The 24356-nt window shown below is 41.1% G+C and overlaps 1 protein-coding gene across 2 annotated transcripts in view; it reads right to left on the bottom strand.

Annotated features, from left to right (window-relative positions):
* The window catches only part of XKR6 (XK related 6), a 164900-nt gene extending 143810 nt beyond the window's left edge, over nt 1-21090 (bottom strand). The window contains exon 1 of one of the 2 annotated variants that reach the window (XR_011235234.1): nt 20369-20425. Coding sequence is in view for 1 of the 2 variants with exons in the window: in XM_069485078.1 (XP_069341179.1) it covers nt 20369-21090 (722 nt within the window). In the remaining variant the exon portion in view is untranslated. Of the gene's footprint in view, nt 1-20368 lie in introns of both variants that reach the window. The other variant, XM_069485078.1, reaches the window with a different exon arrangement.
* Between the last annotated feature and the right edge of the window lie 3266 nt (nt 21091-24356).

Raw genomic sequence — 24356 nt, 5'->3', positions numbered from 1 at the left:
CAGCTCCTCAAAGAAGTTAAACACAGCATTATCATAGGACCTAGCAAGTCCACTCCTAGGTATATACCAACAAAAATTACAACACAGGTCCACACAAAACCCCATACATGAGTTCGAGCAGCCTTGCGCATAAGACTCAAATAGTGGAAACAACCTAATGTCCCTCAATTGCTAAAAGTATAAACACAAACAGACTAAGACACTGCACCAAGGCACGTAGTTGGTCATCTTCAGGGGGGGTTTTCTTCCCAATTTTAGATTCGCACAAGTACCCTTTATCAATGGTAGCTTCTCGGGAAAGACACTTGGTTATCACAGTGGCATCCACCTCCCTGCTCTGAGTGCTCTCCACACACCCATACCTGCCCCCAAATAAAATAAGTTTGGTTTCCTGCTGCTGAGGATGGTAAGGTACAAAGCAGGGTAGTTCTTTTTCTTTTCTTTTTTTGAACCACACAGAAAGCTTACACATAAATCAATTTTAAATTGCAAAGCTTTTGTTTTCCTTCACTCCAAGGCTGTCTCCAGATATGTGTGCCTACTCAGCAGGAGCAAAAGCCAGAAAGCACGCAGGCCTAAGAAAGACACCAAGAATAAAACACTACAGAAAATTCACGAGGAAAACATTTACTTTAACAAAGCAAATCCAAAAGGGGGATTCCTGCAAGCAGTCTGGCAACAGCGAAGCTGTTTCAAGTTATATATTTAATCAATTATATAAAATCTCTTATCTGGTATTTAAGTCATTAACATTCATAATTTCCATCTACCCGATTTTTGGACCAAAAGGTATGATTTAAAAACATAACAGCTTCCACAGAACAGAGTTGTGTTTCTAAAAGATGGCACAACATTGTAAGAGCATGATTCTGGAGCCAGACTAGCTAAACTGGAATCTCTTACTAAGTAAGATGTAGGATGTTGGACAGGTTGCTAACTTGTCTCTGTGCTTCAGTTTCCACATCTGTAAAATGGGAGTAACGGTACCTACATCTCAGGGTTGCTGGGAAGATTCAGTAGGTAATACATACATAAAGCACTCAATGCCCTGCACATAGGAGACCCTCCGCTTAAGGTGGTAGTTGTTATTTCAACTACACCTGGACAATGAGCCTTCCTGGGCAGCTGCCCCGTGTAAGCAGAGCTTTCATCTACTCTACACCAGCCCCCAGCCCCGTAATGTCACTGCTGTCTCAAAAGAACTATTGTGTGATTACTATGACATACCCAAAAGTCATTCCTGGAATAAAGTTGTCTGCTCGTACGTAACTTGGATAGCTAGTTATTTGATGGGACATAGGAAATAAACGAGGGAAGAACATGGCACCCTACTACTAATAGGGTTACCCTCGAGTGCTCTGGGGTGTTTTATTTTACATATACCAGTATTTTTTGTCTGACTTGTTGACATCACATATTTCTTTTGTTTAAAAATGCTAAGTTTCAACAAACACTGAAAAACATTTGCTTTAAACATTAAAAGCACCACTGACCAGGTACATACCTATTGATTTCTACTAATCCTGTGTTCCATACAGCTCACTTGCTGAGGCTCTGATGGAACAAAATGACTACCACTGTCGATTATCCCCTCTCGGTGGACAAAAACGAAGAGGGGACCTCAAACAGCATTAGGAACACACATGGGGATTCCAAACCCTTCTCAAGGAGTAGGCCACTCACTCCTCTCTCTTCCAGATGGCAAGCGACACTCCAACAAAACCCACATATTTAAAACAAGTGTGGAGATATTTATTGTACATCCCTTTCCAAAGCAGCTGCTCAAGAGAATGTTCTCATGCCGCAATAAGGAAATCAAAATGTATGTCCAACTAATGAAATCTTTTACAAGCAGAGCACCACACAGACTCCAACACTGGTAGCTGCCAGCTGCTGCCTAAATACTATTTTCCAATATCTTCTGAAGGCTAGTAGTTACTCAAATAGATTTTAAAAGAAAATGAATACAAAATATTGTAATTATTAGATGATTATTATAATTAGACATTCTGTTCTTCCTTTGATGCATGGAACAGAGTGGCTGTAACTGTTGCAAAGACACAAAGTGCCTTTCTTTGCTGCTCATTAACCACTCGGAAGTTACTCTGATTCAGAGTGTGAGACCCTGCCCTTCCCCGTCTTCCAACTCAAGCTCTCACTGAGGCATCTGAGCAAGTACTACAGCTCTCACCATCTCACTCCACAGTACTCAGGGGAGCCACAGAGAACGGACAACCAAAGGAGATTTCCGCCTTCTCAGATGCCCAAACCCACCTCTAGATAGGAGAATATTTAATCAACGTTCCAAAATAAGTTAGAATCATTAGGTTCCCCTTCCCTCTTTATAAGACAGGTAAGTGAAAATTTACAAAAATATGGGGGGGAGGATAGAAAGACTTTGCAAAATCTACTCCTCTGATCCCTCTGTTCTAAGTTCTCAAAAAAAAAAAAATTGTGATTATCTACTTGAAGATAGTTTTTTCACTTTGAAAGCAATATATGATTTTTAAACTCTGTACACTATGCCTTCTTCTCCTAGCAGGTCAATGATACCTCAACATAATCATCATACCTTCCAAAATACACTGTTCAGCAGGCTGTCAACAGTGCCCATGGTGCTAACCAGCACTTTCATGATCCATTCTTTTAATTGTACAAACAGCATAACACAAGTACAAGAATACAGATTTTCCTTCTCAAAAGAGAGAGAGAGACTGATTTGCACTTAAAGCCTGATAAATTAATATTAATTTCTGACCCCTAAGAATGAGATTGACTGCACTATACACTACTCTGTGAATCTAACATGAATGACCTTATAAAACTTATTTTACAAGGTTCCCTGCTTGTGTGCTGAATGTTTCCAAACTGACATTATCACCACTGCCCTACACTTAGCATCTTCAAAACACCTTTACGAATTATCCAATTTCAAAAAACTTAAAAATCTCACAATTGAAATAAATCTGGGAAATTATTTAATCCAATTGACCAACATATGTCTAAATCGTTTGTTTTGATCCTTGTAACCATTTAAGATTAGTAAAATGGGTAGTATCATTTCCAGCCTACAGAATCAGAAACCAAGGATTGGCTAAGTGGCTTCTCACATAACAAACGATAAATGAAGATCTGTTATGTTCACTATGTGAAGAATAAAATCCCGTAAAAGAAAACTTAAGCATGATATTGGTACTTGGGGGGGGGGGGAATAGTTTCAAATATACTGGTAAACTGGTCGTTTTACCAAAATATCCTTATATTTATGAAACAAATGTATATACTATTTTCTAATTTTTTTCTATTTTTAATTATTATGGGTACTAACAGTTTTATATCTTTACAGAGTACGTGTGATGTTTTGACACAGGCATACAATGTGAATTAATCAAATCAGGATAACTGGGGTATCCATCACCTCAGGCATTTAACATTTCTTTGTGTTAGGAACATTCCAATTCCACTCTTTCAGTTAAAGTATACCCTAAACTTATTTTTGATTATAGTCACTTTGTTGTGCTATCAAATATTGTCCATTCTATCTAACTATATTTTTGCACCCATTAACCATCCCCACTGTATTCCCCTTCCCCGATCTTTCCCAGCCTCTGGTAACCATCATTCTACTCTCTGTCTCCCCGAGAACAATAGATTTTAATATTTGGCCCTCAATATGAGTGAGAACATCAGAGATTTGTCTTTCTGTTTTTGGCTTCTTCCACTTAACATAATGTTCTCCAGTTCCATCCATGTTGTTGCAAATGGCAGGATTCTGTTCTTTGTCGTGGCTATATAATATTCCCTTGTGTATACGTCCACAATTCCGTTGATGACACACTGATTCTGTATCTTGGGTACTGTGGATAGTGCTGCAGTAAACAAGGGAGTGCGGGTATCTTTTCCATATACTGAACTCCTATCCTCTGGATACACACTCAGCAGTGGGATTGCTGGGTCATATGGCAGCTCTAGTTTTAGTTTTTTGAGGAACCTCCATACTCTTCTCCACAGTGGTTGCACTAACTTACATTCCCACCGACAGTGTGCCAGGGTTCCCCTCTCTCCACATCCTCACCAGCATCCGTCATTGCCTGCCTTTTTGATAAAAGCCATTTTAACTGGAGTGAGAAGGTAACTCATTGTATTAATAGTTTTAATTTGCGTTTCTCTGATGACTAATGATGTTGAGCACTTTTTCAAATACCTGTTGGCCACCTGAATCTCTTCTTTTGAAAAATGTCTATTCAGATCCTTTGCCGATTTTTTAATCAAATTGTTTTATTTTTTTCCTGTTGAGTTGTTGGAGCTCCTTATGTATTCCAACTATTAATCCCTCGTCAGATGGGTAGTTTGCAAATATTTTCTCCTATTCTGTTGGTGGTCTCTTCACTGGTTGATTGTTTCCTTTGCTGTGCTACTTTTTTAAAAATTACGTCAAGCCAAATCTTACATCACGTTCTTTTGCTAAACGCTAAGATACTGCCCCCCAGCACTTCCCACCCCCCAAGCCCAACCTGGCGGGGCAGACGAGGTCGGCCCACAGTCACACTGCATTTTATGACACTACGGCACCGCACCCGCCGGGATTCCTAAGGCCCACCAGCAAGTAGCACATCTCTATAAAACTGGATTATCTTTCTCAAAGAAAAACCCCCACAAAGCCACTAAATCAGAGCAAGAGACCTCCTCTGGCCATCTTCCTGGGGACTATTTTTAGGCAGTTGGAAACTGGGCAAAGTCTGGCACCCTGGCAGCAAGATGTTCCTGCTGGCAGAGCGACAGAGTCCAGCTGCGCCGCTGACAGCCACTTTCAGCATGGCCCACGCCAAGAGGAGACGCAGAGGAGGAGAGGGCATCCCACGCAGAGGGAACACACACGCCACGCCAACGCGACACCCACATCATCTCATCTCAACCTTGGGACCACGCTGCAGGAAGGCAGAGTTCCCATTCTAAAGACGGGGAGACTAAGGATCTGAGAACTTAGTAACTAGTTCCGAGGCTATCTGCAGGTTACAGTGATGGCAAATGAAGGTCTGCGGGATGTCCACTCGTCACAGCGCGCAGTCAGCGGCACAGGCTGCGCAGCCTCACGCAGCCACGAAGATGCTCCTGCTCATCCCATAGGGAAGCCACAGATTTACCTGTTTCATTTACAACCTGCGTTACAGCATATTCTCACGGACACGTAATTCCCTTACTCGAAGGGTTACCTACACCCAAACATTAAAAAAACTGCCTTCATTTTTTAGTCATACTGACGTCGATTACAAAAAAGTTTCAAAACCCATTATGCTAAGAGCATGAGTGTGATGGGTTGAATTGTGTCTCCCAAAAACGTGTGTGAAGTTCTAACCCACGCCAGCCCCCACCTCCGAAAGTGACCTAACAAGGCCACTGCAAATGTATTAAGTTAAGGTCATAGTGGAATAGGCTATGCCTTAATCCAATGTGACTGGTTTCCTTACAAGAAAAGGAAAATTTAGACGCAGACACAGAGGAAAAAATGCCACTTACAACAGAGGCAGATATTGAAGCCACACAGCTGCAGGCCAAGGAACACCAAGGACTGACTGTCACCAACCGAGGCTGGGGGGGGGCATGGAAGGACCCCACCCAGGGGGAGCAGGGCCCTGCTCACACCTTGATTTCGGACTTCTAGCCTCCAGACTGAGAGAGAATAAATTTTCTTTTGTTTCAAACCACCCGGTTTGTGGTACTTTCTCATGGCAGCCCCAGGAAATTAATACAGTGGGCTAATGGTCCACCCACCCGAGGCCCTCTCTGAGATGGAAAGCCGAGGTCCGAGGACCTCATCAGCTGCAGCCACACGGGAGGGATCCCACACTTGGGGCGGTAACAGCAGAGCGCAGGGCCCCAGTGGCAGGCAGGAGCCAGGCCTTCCAACCCCAGGCAGGGCGGCCAGAAACGTCCTACAGAGAACGGGTTTATCCTCATGAACGCTGCTAAGGGCAAAGCAGACCCCAAATACGTATTCTGGGCCAACTAATAACTTCACACGCTCAACAAGGAATCAGTCCACTCTAGTATAATCTTCTGAAAGTTTATCAGCTCTGGGATGGACCTGCAGCAACCTCAAGGATTAATAATATTATGAAACTTTGAAAATTACAAATGGGCCCAAAAACATAAAGTATTAAAAATGGATAATCTCATTAAATAGTCTGTCTTACTTGTGACTTCAGGCAGTCATCAGTTAGGAAAGAGTACAACCTGCATTCTATCCAAAAAGGAACTTTTTTGGACATACATATCAAGGCTGAAAAACAAAGCATACAAAATACCCTAACCATGGAGAAATAAATTTTAAAAAACCACAACAAATTTTTAAGGCCAAACATTTGAGAGGGTAAAAAAAATAAAGGGGATGGGGGAAAGCTTGAATCACACAGAAAACGTCCAGCTTTACTGTACGGCAATTTTGGCCCCATACGGGACTTACAAAAGCAGAACGACAAAGTGCTTAAAGACAGCCGCTAAAGTAGCAAGTCAATTCTTCTTCCGGTCTAACTAGTCTTCATTTTCTGATGGGTTTTGCCTCTGTCTGAGCCCAAAGGAGTCCAGCTGTCCAAAAAGAATAAGCATCCAGCTAGAGAAGACCCATTCTAAGGTGGACAACTGTCACGCAAGTTAACAGATGCTTCTCTCAAAAAAGCAAGTCACTGGTTATTAACTGATAAGTTAACACTTTTGGTTTAAGAGTTTGGGGTATATGCTACGAACAAAGAGGAACCAGCGAAGGTCTCTGACCTGACAGCAACAAGTTCAGAGCACTGAGACGTGTCCATGTCTGGAGTGGATGTGAACGGGCTGGCTGACGTCTGTCTTCGCTGAGGGATGGGAGAGGCGGGCTGCACAGTGAAACCGCCAACACTCGGTGTTCCCATCAGCCACAGGATGGTCAACTTTTCAGTCAAAAGCTTACATATGATAATATTTCATAATAAAATTTCTTTCTTAAAAGTTCACATGAACATTTTTAGATTTCATTGGTTTTAGATAATGTTTTGACTTTTAGACAATTTCAAATGACATGCTCGGCTAATTTTATTCTTGAATATGGGCAATCTTTTTATACAAGCATGTATCACCACGTAAACAGATTACAAAGTGACCACAGTTTTCCCCCATTTCACTTACAAGAACAAGTATTTAATAGGCACATATTTCTAATTTCTTTAGCATTGTTACATCTTTCTTCTTCTTATGACTAGTCAAGTTCAGTAGTGAGAAGGGGGTAAGAGTAGAACAAGCAGTCCCATCTGGAACTGGGAACAATCAACAGAGATAACTCACTGCCTTCAGACCAGCCAACACCCACATCTTTATTTCCATGATGGCTGTATCATTCTACATTCTCACCAACAGTGCACAAGGCTTCCGATTCCTCCACATACTCATCAACACTTGTTATTTTCTGGTTTTCTGAGAGCAGCCATCCTAATGGGTGTGACATGCTGTTTGGTGGATTTTTAAAAAAAATTATTATTCAAGTTTACAATGTGCTAATGAGAATTAACTACAATGTGAAGTTATCTGGTCTACAGAAGAAGTCCTAAGACCTGTGTTGATTAATATTTCTACAAGTCCACTAAGATTTCTGGAAAGTCTACTCAAGTAGGCTTATGAATTGAAAAGTCCCATGAATGAGGTTTTAAACACAGTGCAAGGATTATAACATTAGCAGGAGTATTACGTTTGAGAAGCAATGTATGTAACAGCATTTGTTTAGAGCAAACTCAGTGGGGCTTTATACAATGCTAACAAGTCAGAACTGTTTGTAGTCCACGCAATAATGTCCCCTGGCTACAAGAGATGATTCCAGAGTGAGGGAAAGACTAAGCCAGCACCAGATAATATAAGCAAATATAATAAAAAGTGTTAAAACTACATTAAGATCAGCTAGACAAAAAAATTATCTCATACATAGTGTATATTTGACCTATACCACCATACAGAGTCTGTTAAAGGTTTCAGTGTGTAGTTTTTATTCTAATTATAATTTGCAGTTTAATCTCTCATGTACCATAGTCTGAAGATAATAATTACTTGTTACCCACACAGGTCACAGATTTGGGCTTTGTAAGAAGAAACAAGAATCTTCATCTGGTACAGTCTCAACTGGCGGTGATATTATGTAAAGGAACTTTAATTATTAAATAGCCTCTAAATAAATATGTACATTTTTATTTCTGTTATTAGTAACCTTATTTTTAAAAGCCAATTAAGAATGCCAGAAAATACATTCAGAATTAACAGAACAAGTATTTTAAAACAGCTGACAGTTAAAAACTTCAAAACTAGAATGGTAGATCTCTATTTTTACATTATTTTATGGATTTCTATAAAAACTTATAAAACATACATGTTTTGATAAAAACATGTTAGGTTCCGTTTTACATTTAAGTCATGTTTAGATATTTAACACCTTTGTAAACAATTTTTCAATCATTTTAACCCCAGGGGTTATAAACACAAAAACCAAATAGAATCTAGTATGTTTTAGTATACAGCAGGAACTTGAATAACGTCATTTCATCCAATATCGTTTTGTTCACCATCACTTAGTTATAAAGTTGATGAGAAAAAAGAAAAAAAAAAATCGATTCCTGGCTGGGGCCACTCTCTGTGTGCAGCCTGCACGGTCTCCCCATGTCTGCGTGGGTTTTCTCCAGGTACCCTGGTCTCCCTCCATATCCCAAAGATGTGCATGTGCGGTTCACTGGTGTGTCTACACGGTCCCAGTCTGAGTGTGTGGGGGCGTATGTGAGAGCCCTAGCATGGAGTGGTGTCCTGTTTTTATATATATATATCTCACATATATATACACATACACTTGCCCCCTTAATCCGGAGGGGACCTGGTCTACACAGTAATACCAAAACGCAGCCTCCCTCTCCGATGTTGTAAAGCTGTTGCCCGGGCTGGGACTGTATTTCACAGCCGCCCTTGGTCTAGGTATAGTCCACGGCTAGTTCTTCACTGACAATGGCATGTTAGCAGAAGTGATGTGTGTCACTTCAAGCCAGGGCTTTTAAGAAGCCCTGGTCTCTCCCTTCCCTCTGGCTGAATGCTGAGGCTGGTGAGTCCCGAAAAGATGTCACAGCAACCGTGAGCCACGACCACTCACAGCAAACAATACATTCCTATTGTGTTAAGCCACTGACGTTTTTGTTATTACAGTTATTGAGGAAACAAACTGTAAAACAATCACTAACATACACGTTGTAGATTTGCTGCCTTTCACGTTTCACCAACTTCTACTTAATTTGGAAGTTCTCCCAATCATCCTTCAAAAGAGAGAAAATCCTATGAAAACAGATTGTTTATATTACAGAAAGCCGTCTGTTTATTCTACCCATCAGTCTTTTCCTTGACAACTGGCTACTGTTGCTCTTTCTTCTGTTTACTGTATCCTTAGATGAATTTCAATTTCAAACATCACTATAACCACATTTCAAACGGGCCAAAATTTGAAAACCGTTCCTGTTCCATATATGTTGTTCAAATGCAGATGCAGCATAGAGACACCATCGCATTGCATCCAATGACCAGGTAACAGCAGCAGAATTTAAAAGTGGATTAATGTAGCCCCTCTTCCGTTCTTTATTGTACATAAGGACCAACAAGGCATAAGAAGAGTAATAAATTTCACTTAACCTTGAAGCACTGTAGGATGTCTCCCAAACTAGAACTTCCCAAAGCAATGGAACCTTGACATTTTCAAGAGCTGCATCTTGACACCATCAAAAACATGTCAGTTATACAATACATGCTTCTGTAACATGGATTCCTTCACACATGACTGGCAAAATGGGAGTGACAACAGTAAAACGAAGCAGTGTTGGTTCATGAGTAATTCTTCCCAGCGTATTAATGTTCTGAAGCTATCAAGGACAAGATTTTTCATAAATAATGAGAAACACTCAGCAAAGAAAAAAAAAAGACAACTTAAAGAAAAATGCTGAAAATCTTATCAAAGTACCTTCCTTTTGTCTAATTAATGATTAGCTGATTTAGTTGCTTCAATATCTGCTGTGCTTTCCACATGAAGGCTACCCCTGAAGCAGAGCTTTAATTCTGGTGAACTTGGCCTCCAGTAAAAGCTGACATCTAGAAGAACCTGCATATCCCAGGATAAAACAAGGCCTGCAATCTGGGTATGATGCCGAGTGCAAATGTCAGTGTAAAGTTAAACCTGCAAGTATTTTTACTTGAATTGTCATTGTTTTTGCTAGTGCTCTAGTTACAAAGTTCCATAGTTTTAAGTAGTCTGGCTTTAATTCTATTTTTTTCCACAGCCCTGTTATTTTTAGTGTGTGATTTTGCAGAATGAGAGGTTTTTCAGGAACGTGTGTATCACATTACAGTAGATATGAGTCTATCACTATTGAAATAGTGAGTTGCAAATGCCAAGCAATAAGCAAAATGACACACTCCAACCTCATGGAGCCCCATTCAAAATCCTGGAACCCGCCTGACAAAAATCATCCTATTTAACCAGAAAGGCTTAGGAGCCTCTTTCCCAGATTACTACATCTCAAAAACTACCTAAAAATGATTATGTAGTCCCTATCAAATAGTGGAAACCCCAAATACAGTTCACAAACACTACAGACACATTCTAATTCTCTATTTTTCTAAATTTATAATGTAATTGCTTTTAACTCAGCTTCGTTTCGACAACTTTTGTTTAATCTGCAAACTGAGTAATGAGTCCTTTATTGTAGTTTCTTTTTTCTTCCATCCAAAGGCATACCCTCACCCACTAGGTCCAACCCAAACCATCTGAGGTTGCTTAAGTTTTGAACATATAATTTCTTTATTGGAATGCATATTTTCTTTCAGAGCCAGTTTTCATGAAAACTACCTTACAGAAGGCAAAAGGGCAGCATTTTAAGTATACGGTAGAAGGCTACTTATAAGCACTTCGTTGACTACTCAAAACCTGCATTCCTTATGCCCAAACAAAAGTACAGAGCTGGAGTTTTGCTCATTTTGATCCAGCACCACAAGTCAGCAGAGCATCCAACCTCCCCTGCCCTTGGCATGCCCACACCCCCACCCCGGGTCCCATCTCTCTGCCAACCACCGCGTCCCATGGGATTTCTGACCCTGACTTCCCTGTTACAAGGGTTCTCAGATTTTCTCGCCACTGCCACAGGACACTCCTAGATGGAGCTCAGAGGGACAGCATGGCGGTGTGTGGATCGCAGGTGTGCCTGCTGAACCGTGGCACTGGCACCTTACCAGCGGCAAACACTGCACAACTCCCCCTCCTCCCCTCCCCTTGCTCTTCTGCCCACGAATCTATCAAGCAAAATGTATTTGTCATTTTTCTTCTCTGCTCTCTTTATTCCTGTCTCTAATGACACTCATTTACTATCTATTAGATTACTTTTCCCCTTTCATTCACCACTTTCTTTTTAGGAATCCTTTCCTTGGCACTGATTTCAACAAATATAACATTTCTGAAAATATGAGACAGAAAATTCACTCTGGATTGAGTATCAGTTTTCCAAGCACAATAAAATGCCCCTTACCTGGCAATTCTGAGCACCAATGGTGATCATTCATGTTCACGATAATGACCTTGAAGTACTTCAAACTTCCAAAGGAAGCTTCTGAATCCAAGGAATATTCAATTATATGTCATATAATTTTAATGTTAAACATCTTTACAGTATTCTAAACCTCAGGCATAGTATATGGCAACAGCGTTTGACTAATATATACACTTTCACCAACCTATCCCAGTTAAAAGTAAGGTCCAATCAGATTGTTTAAATACTGGTTTTCCATTAAAATCACCTGCGGAGCTTCTTTTATCCATGCCATCCCTCTGAATCTACGATGCCTAGTGCTTAAGTTTACCAAAAACTCCCAAGTGATTCTAGCACACGCCCCTTCTTTTGAAGAACTACTTCTTTAGATACTGGTAGGAATCAGCCCGCACCAGTGCTTCTCATTCACCTGGGCACTGCTTGGGGAACTTTCACAAAACGTGGGCTTTTAAACTATATGCATTCTTGAGCCCAGCCTGACCTCCTGGATCATAATCTCTTACGGTGGAACCCAAGTATCTGACTCCCCAGGGGATTCCAATGCACAGCAAAAGCTTGGAAACACCTGCTCTGTAACCTTAAGGCTAGAACTGCTGTTCTTGGTGTCTCCAACAGGTCAACAGAGAACCAACAGGTGGGCGCAGCATTTAGATGGAGCCTGCAGGGCACTTTCACACCTACATATTCCACTGTGTGATGCGGAAATCGCAGGGTTGGAAGGTGCATCTAGCATGAGAAAGACAAGGGGGTGAAGTACTGAAAATAATGTCCTAGGACACAGATCCAGTGGTACTATTCAGCCTTTTGAATCACATTCGCAGTCATAATGAACAAGTTACAAACCTACCCTAATCTCTGAGGAGTTTAATACATTAAACTAGAAATCAGAGGTCTCAAAGAACCTCAGCTTGTACCCCAAGAGGCCCCAGGGGTTCAAAATATCATTCCTTCATTTTCAATTAACCACAACAGCAAAGTCTCAAAATAAGGTAATTCTGTTTGCCCACAGCTCAGTCATCGGGGCTCACAAGCAGCGAGAAGCGTTTCTGACTTAGACAACGGGGCCTATTTTGCCACCAGTAATATCTGGCTTCAAAACTTTCCTCCACCAGCTGCCAGTTATGTAGGTTGCTCACCCACTCTAAACCCAATTCTTCATCGGCAAAATGGGCACAAAACACTTGTGAAAGTTAAATGAGACAATATATGTAAAAGCAGAACTTTCAATGTAGTTTCCTTTCCTTCTCAGTAATTTCTCTACGCCTCTCCCACTCTCCTTTAATTATAGTCACACATTCTAACGTATTATCAATAGTAGTGGTCACCTCAGTTTATTGCAAGCATCACATACCTGTCCTCTCCTAATACTAACCGAGGAACTAGAGGACCTTGAGGGACACTGTATTTATCTTTGTTCCTCTGTAACATGAAACTTAAACTCATTAACTGTTTACCAACAACCCACTCAAAATCCACCAGTACCTAGATTCATACTAACTTCTCAGGACAGATTTTTTTTTTTAACTCCTCGGGTCCTAGATCCAGCAAAGCAGTGGCTATTAAACCTTAGAGACAGTTATAATTACTAGAGAGCTTGTTTAAAATACAAATCGGTATGTTTTAAGCTAATTTAAAATAATGCAATATACCAAGATCTACCCACATTAGACATATAGAAAAGAAAATCTAATGTTGAATTCTATGTAGAACACTACATTAATGTCATTGTAACAACAGGCACTGAATCCTCCAAGCAAATCCCATCTTTCCTAAAAATTCAATTTGAGCCACAAAAGAACCTATACTTTAATCTAAGGAGGGAGAAAAATTCACTTCACAGAAATATTTCCTAAAAAAAAGCTCACAACTGACATAGAAGCTATTATTAAAAAAAAAAATTACAAACTAACTTTTCAAAGTTAAAGACCACATATGAAACAATAAGTCACAGGAGGTAATTCTGAGGTTCTTCCCCCAAAAAAGAAATTAATCTTGGTAAACAATTCAGAAAAACCTCCAAAATATATGGCTTAAATAGATATATGCATTGCTTAGCCTAACAGTAAAAATTTAAAACATAAAATTACAAAAAAAAAAAAAGACCACTTTAAAATACAGTTTCATTTATCGCTGAAATCGCAAATTCACAAGTTTAGCTGATAAGACCAGCATAACAAGTTTCTTGGAAAGTTTAATCTGCTATAAACTTTAACATTAACTAGTGAGATACATAAAATGCCCATACAGATAGCAAACTCATTAAAAATAATGAAAATTTGTTTAATACTAAGTGAAAATAACACATGCTAGGACTCAGAACTCCCTACTTCAAATCAGCTCCTGGGAAACACATACATTTGTTTTAAAAATATTTTAATTGAGCAAACCAAAGTCTGAAATTCCTTCTTTAAAACTGTTTTCAGCGAGGCGCAGTGGCATGGACCTGTAGCCCCAGCTACTAGGAAGGCTGAGGTGGGAGGATCACTTGAGCCTAAGAGTTCAAGAACAGCCTGGGCAATATAGTGAGACCCTATCTCTAAAAAACAAAACAAAACAAAACTGTTTTCAGAGAACTGATATCTATAGCATGATGGACTTTCTAAAATTGAAAGGACATTAAAGATCAATTTAACTCCTCATTTGATAAATATGAGGAAACTGAGGCGAGCAATTGTTTGTAACCTACAGAATGACAAACTTGATGTCTTAACTTCAATGTTCATTCCCTTTATTCCATGCTATGTCCCGTGATTTTTTTTTTTTTAATAATATCTCCAATAGTGGTAAACAGTGAATTGTCTTTAGGCAATTAGTCAAAAGTCACTGAACTTTTTAAATGAGACTACATTTTCATGATTTTTAAAAAAAATTTAAGTCAGAGCCAAATAAATGCAGAATTTCTGACTATTAATAGAAGAAACTAGAGAAACAGATCATGGGGAGTTAACTAAAGTGTTAAGCACAAACTTACTTGCAGAAAGCACATTGTAAAGCAAACCATCCCATAGCAAAAATGGCAACATTTGAGACACAGTTTATTTCTTTTTGCATCCCACAGAATCTTTCCAACATTCCAGAATTTACCCATTACATAAGCTTTACTGACTGACCTTAAGGATTAAGTGTGCAAAATCAAAGCAAACGAGGTTGAAGACAGAAATAACTACCTGTGATTTCTGACACATGCCTGACTAGATTTCAGGAATACTGGACTTCTATAATTTTGATGCTTTGTTCCCGGGTCATTCTGAAAATACTATGTTTCATCACTAGTTGCAATTTTACTCCAAAGCATGCCATTTTTTCATCCTTCCCTTGAAAATTCACCGTAAATGTCAAGTTTTTACTGTTACTATTCTCCCAAAAAAAAAAAAGAAATATTCTTCAGAAATGTTCTCTTCATATTCATATTCCTAGAGGCAGTATCTCTGTCTAAATTTAACCCTCCTACCCTCACAGCCAGTCACCCATTTCTAGAATTTTTGGGTGGGAAGAGGAAGAAGAGGATAAACCAGAGGAGGCAATGGTAACGTGGTTTAATCTGCCCCTTTTTTCCTTGCTGGTGCCAAAGGGTCTTGCCCACTGCAAGATTATAAAAAATAATCACCCTACATTTTCTTATAATGTTTTTACAGTTTAACATTTTATGTTTACATCTTTAATTTTTTAAGAACTTCTGTTTATATAAGGTAGAGATCTACTTGTTTCAATTGGGTAGTCAACTGCCCCAGTATCATTTGTTAAATAATTCTTTTTCCCTTCACTGACTAGAAATGCCACCTATATACTAAATTCTCACAAACATGTCTATTTATTTCTAGATTCTTTATTCCCCTTCACTACCTATTCACTTACTTCTTCTGCCAGTGGCATAATGGTCTACTTATCAACACGTTATGGCACATCCACTTTCTGATAGAATAAGTCTCAACAGTTTTCTTTTTCAAAGTTATTTTAACTATACTTTTCTCTGATCAACTTCACTCACGTTCCCACTCAAAAAATCCCACTGAAGCCAGGCACAGTGGCTCATGCCTGTAGTCCCAGCTACTCGGGAGGCTGAGGCAAGAGGATCCCTTGAGCCCAAGAGTTGGAGGCTACAGTGAGCTATGACTGACCCCTGCACTGTAGCCTGGGCAAAAGAGTGAGACCCTGTCGCAAAAAAAAAAAAAAAGAAAAGAAAAATCATTGAGTTTCTTTTTAACCAGAATTCCATTAAGTTTATGGATAAAATGGAAGAAAAATACTATTTTTATAACATTAAGATTCTGACCCTGTAATAAGCAGATATAAAAACTTCCTACACACATACATAAATATATGTATATAATCTTTTAATGTGTCCATGACTGGTGTACCCTGGGCCCACACAAATGAGTTTCCTTATTTGTAAGTCACAAAATCTTAGAACTAGAGGGACATTACAGATCACTTAGTCCAACACCATTTGTAATCCCAGTTATGTTTCCTCAAGCCTACTTACTAGAATAATTTCAAAATTAAACCAAATTATTATACCTTTTACATGCAACATAATGCTAAATGTATTACTTGTATCCTATAAAAGGCAAAGACGCAGGCTACCTTTATTGAAGACTGCTTTGAATTTGAGAATCCTTTTATAATGAGCTTCATACTTGGGCTCAAAGAAATAGAAAACAGAGTACCATGAGTGCATATCCTTGAGACAGCCCAAGTACTTTCAGACACTCATGTTTCCAAGGTAAAGTCGTTTTGTTATGGTGCCGTTCAGGGACCAAACTTCATGATATTAGCTCATTCCTTTCTCAATTGTTCGTCATATTTATTAACAACACAAATCCAATATCCATCTCCAAATGGAATAAGCCTTGAAACTCAATTCCAAAGTGTTTATCAAGCCCGGCTGCCCATATGATCACCTGTGAAGCTTCTAAAACTATGACTGCTCAGGTCCCACCCTAGGAACCTTCCTCGGCAGGTCCAACTGTGCCCAGGCATTTTATTTTTTTAAAAGCTGCAGTATATTCTATTCTCGGCCAGAATTAAGAACCACTATTCTAAAATATTCAACATGAACAAAAAAACATAATATACCAAGTATCCCAAATATAGGGGCGAAAGAGAAGGCCAATTATGTAGAGAGCTATGAATCTATATAATACCAAAGTCTCAAAATGGGGACTTTAGAAGCTTTAGAAGGTTTCAGATTGATGGTGCCATTATGAAATGTGAAATGCCTTTTTCTGTTTTCTCCATGAAGGCAACCATCTAGTCCACCCCATCCCACAAGATAAAGGACAGTTGACGCTCACCTTAAACATGGCAAATTCTATAAGGAATTCAAGTAAATTTCTTTTTTACTCTAAAATAGAAGGGTGCACACACATAAAAATAATTAAAAGAGAGAGTAATGATTTGGCTGCGACATCATGACATCCGATGAACTGTTAGTCAAAGAACTGTTGATGTTCTGAAGAGAACGGACAACACACTAAGCACCCTCTAAACAATACACGGAAGGAAAAAACTTTCATACAACAATGCAATATGCAAACTAAATCATGCTGTTCCAAGCGTCAAACCCTCCAAGAAAATGATCTCACTTTCTATTAACATTATACAAAGTGAAGCCTGATGTGAGTCATATTCCTGGCATGAGTGACTCATGCCTGTTATCCCTGGAAAAAGTATCTGAAACACAGAGCAAATAATACTATATAGTAAGGTACATGTTAGTAATTAGTGAGGGTAAGGCATGCATTAAACAGACCTTAATCACACACTAATGCTCTGCAAAAGCAGGCTCATGATACCAAATCATTCTACAGACAACCACTCTTCCATGCTCCGATTTCAGCCCAGCCAAAAATATTTCCTTAAATTCTGTAAAGTCATTCGGTGAAAGATGTCAAGTAGTTGTCATCTTGACAGGAACGGCAACACGCACAGAAGCGCACCACCTTAACGTCAGGGGAGCCAAATTACCTCACAAAGGCATTGTGCTTTGTCCAAGCAAGAGTCAAACAAGTTTACACTAAAAAAAGAAAGAAAGAAAAAACAAAGGCATGTGAAGAGACAGATATTCATGTTCTAATGGAATCAGTTTTGACAATGTACAACTTCACTGACATCTTTTCTTAGAAATGCGACCCAAATCAAATGATAGAATTCCTAGACCTTAATCTTTGTCATGTGACCACATGAAATAGTAAAGTTTAAACAGCAAATATGATTAAGGAAACTATAACCCCAAAAGATGTGCAGTAAAAATAAAGATGATGTATGTTTATACACACTGACAAGCAATTGTTTGCCAAGAGATTAAAACAAGAAAAGAATAAAAACCTTTCTCTAAAGCTTTTACATATGAATGATTTCAATGCAAGCAACATGCCTAGTAGGTATTAAGAGAGCAGACCTTGCTCCAGAAGTATTTCAACCAAAACCAGCCTACTGGAAACAAATAAATAAAATCATTCCTCAGGAAATATTGGTTTTGAAGTAGAGCGATGTTAGAAGAAATAACCTAGCTGAATTAGCATGTCTTTTAATACCTTAACCTTATGAAATATTTAGAAATATATACTAATCTTGAAAAAAGACTTTTAAAAAGTTAGACATAAATCACAGGTACATTTTTAAAATATATATATCTCACTGCAGACCTTGAAAGTTAAATGGAGACCAGAAAAAATACATATACTCCCTTACATAAACTACAAAAGCTAAATTTACACTTAAAATGTACTTTTTACTTTCTCCCAAAATCTAGCCTTCTACTTTGCCCAAATACAATTAAGGTTTAGTGAATGGGGGGAAATTTATTCTGCCTAAAAAGATTGTGAACCTGAACTTCAATTTCATTATGTCCCAAATGCTTACTACTAATAAATGTCTATGACAGATTCCATTAGAAACAATTCTCTCAGGAATTTTAACCTGACACCAACGTTTTTACTGCCCACACTCAGAAGTTTAACACAGGGAGATGGGTGACTTGGGCTTGTTCAGCAGAAGCCTAGTTATTAAATACATGCTGTTAAATTCTACTAGTATTTCAAAACCGCTCTCTTCCCCACACTTTTGTTCCTCTCCCCCTTCAGGCTTTGCACCCTACCAGCCAGAAACTGAAAAAAAAAAAAGGTTTCCCCAATATCAAACACACTACCTTTGATTCAGTATGGATTTGGGTGTTTAGGGGTGTTTTTGCAATTAGACTTCAAACTCAAACCATATTTCAAAATTTTATTGGACCCCGAGTTATGCTCACAGCAGCTAAAAGTTAATCAATCAGCGCTTCTTCTATTTTATTCTCTCTTTTCTTATAAACTTATCAGCAGGAAACAAAAAATCTGCAGACAAATGCAGCTGGGGAAAAGGTTCTTGGCTCAACCTAGGAACACCAGTAAACAACTCTGGGAGAACCAACAACACCAAGAATTACCCTCACCTCCCCTACCCTGAATTTGCATGCCAATTCTGTAGGACAAACTTCTTGCATTCACTCTCCACATTTCATTTAATTCAGTCCCATGCTTTCTGAAATGTGTTTACTTAAATAAATTCTGAACAGACATCTGGACGAACCACTCAAAAGATAATGAACTTTATTCCAGCTCACCTGAGTATGTATACCTTGGTTACCTGAAATATTGAGTGCCTGAAGCCTCCACCTGGGCACAGGAGTCAGGGTAGTCAAGGCAAAATGTCTTCTCACAGAAGCAATGTACTCAAGAGCTTGTCCCTGTGTAATTTATCTCCAGCAAGGTTTTTTTCTTTTGCAAATGCTCTCACTTACAACTCACTGCTTCCAGAATACACTCAAGCTAATTTAAGTTGGAAGGCACAGATTTACCAAGGTTTTAGTGGGATCATTTCCTTAGTTTAGCCAGCTAAGTCAGTTTAAGGCTCCTGGCAAAAAGAGCACCTGCAAGTGGTTTTTGAGGGATTCACCTGGCACACGGGAAATCTACAAAAGGGGAAAGGGCCGCAAAGCCTAGCTTGGGTCTGTGGAAACACAAATCGCTTACACACTGGCCTGGCTACCAAAAACACTGTTCTCCCCGAATAGGTGTCCAGGTGGCTAATTGGTTTTCTGGTGGTGAGAGTTAACAGCAAACGCTTGCACCCATCACATATTATCCAATTTTTACCTGTCACTAAGGAAAGGGCACGTCTACTCCAGCAAAAAAAGTCATTTTTCCTTCAAGGAGGGCAGCGGTCTGGAGTCATTCGCAGGGGCTGGGATTGCAGGAAGGGGGGAGGGGGCGTGGAATAAAGGAGTGCTTAAAGGAGAGGCAGCGAGGGTTTTTCCACAGGGCCCCACACAGGCCACTGCAGACAGAAAACAGGGGAAGAGGGGAGGATGTCTCACCGGGGGACAAAACCGAGCGCAAACCGGCTGGAGGGAGGAAGGTCCCCCCCAGGACGCGAGCCGGGGTGCAGATAAAAGGCGCTAGCGGCTGGTTACCTTGGGATACAGGGGAAAGGGACAACAGGGATACGGAGGTCTGCAGAGAAGGAGGGGGGAGGATGAGGCAGGGTCTCCGCTGAGTGCAAACCAGGGATGGAGAGAGGCAAACAGCAGGACTCGGGCCTCCCCGGGCCAAAAGGCGTGGCCAGGGAGCCACATCAAGCGATGGTCCTTCTGAGACGCCAGGGGAAGTGCGCGGCCAACCCCTCCTTCTAGCCCCCCGGGCCGGGCCCGTCCGAGGGGCCGACCCGCGAGGCACCTGGAGGGCGCAGGGGCCCTCCGCAGGGCGGCCCGCCAGCCCCCGCCCCCACCCCCGCAGTGCTCTTACCTCCACACCTGCCCCATCTGCAGCAGGTGGATGACCGTCTGCCAGATCCACACGGAGAGGCGGCACAGGCGCTGCGCCCCCGGCGTGGCCGGGCGGCCGTAGCCGGCCCCCATCATGGGGGGGCCCCGGCTGCTGAGCCCCTCCACGGCGCCCAGCCCGCCGCCCGTGTAGTCCTGCACGAACCAGCGGAAGCTCAGGCTCTGCACCAGCAGCGACGGCACCAGCACGAAGAAGAGGGTCAGCCCGAAGAAGGTGTAGTCCCCCTTGCGGTAGTAGTCGAGGGCCAGCCACAGGTCGGTGCCCACGTCCCCGAAGAAGACCAGCAGCGCCAGCACGATCCACAGGCAGTCGAGCCACGGCCGCTCCACCTGCGGCGGCTGCGGCCGCGCGGCCGAGGGCGTCGGGGGCTGGCGGTCGGCGGCCGCGGGCGGCTGCAGCGGCTGGTCCCCCCCGTCGGCGACGGCGGCGCTGCGGCGCGGCTTCCTGCCCAGGAGGGAGCGCAGGCAGGCGGAGCGGCAGCCCCAGTAGCACGAGGAGGTGTTGCAGCAGTGGCAGATGTGCAGCGAGCTGCTCTCGCCGGGCTCGCTGCCGTCGCCGCCGCCGCCGCAGCCGCCTCCCCCGGGCTCCCCGTCCTCCTCGCCGCCGCTGCCCACCGCCTCGTCCAGGTTGTGCAGCTGGGCGAAGCCCACCCCCACGCCACCGCCATCGGATTTCGCCGCCATCTTGACTCTCTTCCCAGCTCCGGAGGTTGGGGGGGGAGGGACGGGTGGGGGGAGGAAGGCAGGGAACGGGGAGGGGGGGAAACGAATGGAAAGGAAGGGGGGCGGGGAGGAAGCGGGGGAGCAAACGAACGAGGGGGGAGTGGGCCAGGGAACCCCCTCCGCTTCCGGGTAGTTGGCGTCACTTCCGGGCGAGCCCCCCAATCGCACGGCGCCCGCAGCTCCCCAGCCCTACCCTCCCGGCCAAGATGGCCGCCCTCCTGTGCCTCAGCTGCTGGGCGGGGGGCCGGGGGGTTCTCCCCGCCAGGGCTCCCCTTCCCCTCTTCCGTTGACCCCGAAACCCATCAGGTTGACCCCTCGGCGTTTCAGAATCCTGCTGGGCCGAGTGAGGCGGTCCAAAATGATCCCTGGAGGGGGCAGTGCCAGACGTTTTGGGGTCCCCTTCCTCAGCGTCGCAGCTCACAGCTTTCCTCCTGGAGAAACGCCCCCTAACACCCTCCCGGCCGCTGGCGGAGGGGCGGGACCTTTGAGGGAAGGGGCGGAGCTAGTGCAAAGCAGGTGATTACGTGTCACTTCCGGGAGATAGGATGACCTCATTGTGTAGTTAGACAACCCCCCCCCCCATCTAAATGGCTGTGTCTCACCTCTTTGGCTGTTTCTTTTCTTTTTTCCTTTAAATTCCTCTCTTATTCTTTTGTTATTTTGAGGGTCTTTAAAAAGTACATGTCAGTTTAGATTCCCACAAAATTACTGCTTCTCACTTCTATTTAGACACCTCTCCTCCTCTCTTACCTCTGTTGACTCCCTGTTTTTCTTGTCACTGACAACTTTAACATCTTTTGTAATAAAGTTTCCAAGACTCCCATAAGAAAACTCCAAGCAAAATCCAGTTAAAAATCAGCCTGGTTGTGTGTTACCTATTGGAGTGAGGATTGAATGGGCATATTGTGACCTTGAGTTTCTTTTCTGCACTATCAAAATATATTTCTACCAACTTTTTTTAAGTGTACAATTTTAAAACTCCACGACCTTAGTTTGGAAAATTCAGAACTAGCCAGGGCTTAACCTGTGTCAATTACTTGTGTGGGCTATATGAATGTGTAAAGTGTGCCTTTTAGAATTGTTTTTGGTGCCAAGGATCTGTCAGTAAACATGGCTTTAAATGAGTGAAAATGTTATCTATGTGCTATATCATTAAAATAGGTGCAGCATACACTACTTAAACTTAGCTAACAAATTACAAAAGTGAAGCAGCACTGAATGGATTTGAATTACAATGATCTTCCAGTGAATGTATATTTGAAGCCAGATCAAAACTACATAAGATACAGTTATTACTGGTTAGGTGAAATGAACATTTTGAAGGTTAAAGAAAAACCCTGGATTTTCTCTCAATGACCTCCCTAGGTTTTTGAACTCATTTTTCTGATTCTGTCTATCCCCTTCAGTAAAATCTTCTAATAATGCCAATAACTGTCTTTAGAATGTTATGGGGACAAATTAGGTAATATTTGCATGGCATTGAGGTTCTATGGAAGAAAGGTATCTTTGGCAACTTCAGTAGTTACTTTCATGTATATGATATTTAACACTATAGCACCTAATTAAGTTTTGGGAGTGGCAGGGTGAGATGGGGATACTACATTTTACAACACAACTTTTCATGAATATATATACCAAGGTGAAACTTCTAAAGACTTTGGAGAAAGTACTCATATAGAGAATTTTTACCCCAGATGTAGGGCAGGGGGAGTGATTCCAAAGTCCGCTTTTGGAAACAAGTCACATAACTGTATCCGTTTATTTCATACTATAGTTTAAGCCTCTTGCTTCCTATGGTAGTAAAACTTAAGGCCAGTAGGTAAAGATTATTTCTTCATATAGATGGAATTCTGTTTCTTTAATGAACATGAATGGATAACATCTTAGATGGCATAAGTGTAGGGTAGGATTGCCTAGGTTTGGACCTCAGTTCTGCTAAAATAATGACTAGTGTGAGCAAGATAACCTCTTCAAGCCTCAGTTTCCCCCTTTATATTAATATAATGGGAATAACACCAGTGCCTCCTTTGAAAAGTTGCTGACCAGATATAAGGTGGTAATCCATTCAAAGTTCTCAACATGATTTCCAATAGACAGTAAGCACTAAATAAATGATAACTGCTATTATTTTTTATTACCATTATTATTACGTTTGCATAGTACCAACATATATCTATCTAAATCCATTGGGTAGACTTGGTATCTCTAATAAAAGAAAGCATTTTGAACTACTTCTGGGAAATAGGTGCAATTAATTTGTGCTTTTAAATGTATTTTCTCTACTTAAGCTATGAGGCTATGAAATGAGATACAAAAGCAGGCACTAATGGCATATTTATGATTCCTATTTCTCTGTGCCCTGAAAGAACATAAGCTAGTAGTGAAATTAGCTAAGTAAATTACACTCACTGTATAAGGCTAACAAATGAGCTTCTGAGTCAAAAGTGTTTACTACAATTAAAGTTTCAAGTAGATATATAAGATTTGCAGACTGTCAAGTGATTTCAACTTTACATTTGTTGTTTCAACAATTTTATGCTTCTGCCTTCTTTGGAAGAGGGATACATTATAGAACCCAGAAGGTTCTAAAATTAAAATCATTTAAAATGGTAATAAACCTATCATGAAGATTCACTGAAAGGTTAACATAAATTTGGACTGTGCTGTGAATGGTACTTTTTTTACCTGGAATTGTTGGGTCAATTAAGTGTTCCAAGTAAGTGCAGCACTTAGCACAATGCTAACCACATAGTGGGAACTCCATAAATATTGCCTAAACAAGTGAAAATTTAAATTAATTTTCCACATAACTGAAATTTAACCTCTTAAGTGCCCCCAAAATTGTATTTTACATTTTAGTATGTAAATCTTCATAAAACTTATTTATGTGTTATAGAGATACCTCCAAACTTAGTTAAACAGGGTGGGAAAATAAACAGACACATTGCCCACTGGCCAGCACACCAGACAGACAGTTAAACTTTTCTTGACAACTTGACATGAAGTGGCCTGAATACCTAAGAGGCTCTGACTATCCATGTGCCTACCCAGGCCTTTGCTTGGCAGCAGTGTTGGTGGTGGTTTTTTATAACTATTTAAATGTCTGTTTTTTGTGGTTCAGTCAGTTACAACTTTGGCCCCGTACTTCTGCTCTGATATAAATCAAGAAGCCAAACAATGAATCATGTTGGAATTGCAGGTGTAGTGATATTTAATAGATGTTTAGA

The sequence above is a fragment of the Eulemur rufifrons genome, chromosome 12 (assembly GCF_041146395.1).
Source record: "Eulemur rufifrons isolate Redbay chromosome 12, OSU_ERuf_1, whole genome shotgun sequence".
NCBI classification, from domain to species: Eukaryota; Metazoa; Chordata; class Mammalia; order Primates; family Lemuridae; genus Eulemur; species Eulemur rufifrons.
Note: the sequence above shows the minus strand (reverse complement) of the source record. Positions and strands in the feature narration are given on the sequence as shown.